General features: G+C 56.3%; 1 protein-coding gene across 1 annotated transcript in view; it reads left to right on the top strand.

The window, feature by feature from the left end:
• Window positions 1-573, top strand: part of LOC104158903 (transcription factor MafB-like) — a gene marked incomplete at its 5' end in the record, with an annotated part of 817 nt that extends 244 nt beyond the window's left edge. The window contains 1 exon segment of the mRNA XM_009696672.1: window positions 1-573. This exon segment is cut by the window's left edge and continues 19 nt beyond it. Within this exon segment, the coding sequence (XP_009694974.1) occupies window positions 1-540 (540 nt within the window).
• Window positions 574-579: the final 6 nt, after the last annotated feature.

The raw sequence follows: 579 nt of genomic DNA, 5'->3' as shown, positions 1-579 counted from the left end.
CACCATCACCACCATCACCCACACCACCACCAGTACCCCGCGGTCACTCACGAAGACCTGGCCGGCAGCGGGCACCCTCACCACCACCATCATCATCACCACCAGGCCTCTCCCACTCCCTCCACCTCCTCCAGCTCCTCCCAGCAGCTCCAGAACTCGCACCAGCAGCATCCCCCCTCCAGCAGCGTGGAGGACCGGTTCTCAGATGACCAGCTGGTCTCCATGTCCGTGAGGGAGCTCAATAGGCACCTCCGAGGCTTCACCAAAGACGAGGTGATCCGCCTCAAGCAGAAGAGGAGGACCTTGAAGAACAGGGGCTATGCCCAGTCCTGCAGGTATAAACGTGTCCAGCAGAAACATCACCTGGAGAACGAAAAGACCCAGCTCATTCAGCAGGTGGAACAGCTCAAGCAAGAAGTGACCCGACTCGCCAGAGAGAGAGACGCCTACAAGCTCAAGTGTGAGAAACTTGCCAGCAATGGCTTCAGAGAGGCCGGCTCCACCAGTGACAACCCGTCTTCCCCCGAGTTCTTCATGTGAGTGCTTAACAAAAAATAATTAAAAAACAAACAAAAAACC

This window comes from Cariama cristata, unplaced genomic scaffold, assembly GCF_000690535.1.
Source record: "Cariama cristata isolate BGI_N322 unplaced genomic scaffold, ASM69053v1 scaffold38433, whole genome shotgun sequence".
Lineage (NCBI taxonomy): Eukaryota > Metazoa > Chordata > Aves > Cariamiformes > Cariamidae > Cariama > Cariama cristata.
Note: the sequence above shows the minus strand (reverse complement) of the source record. Positions and strands in the feature narration are given on the sequence as shown.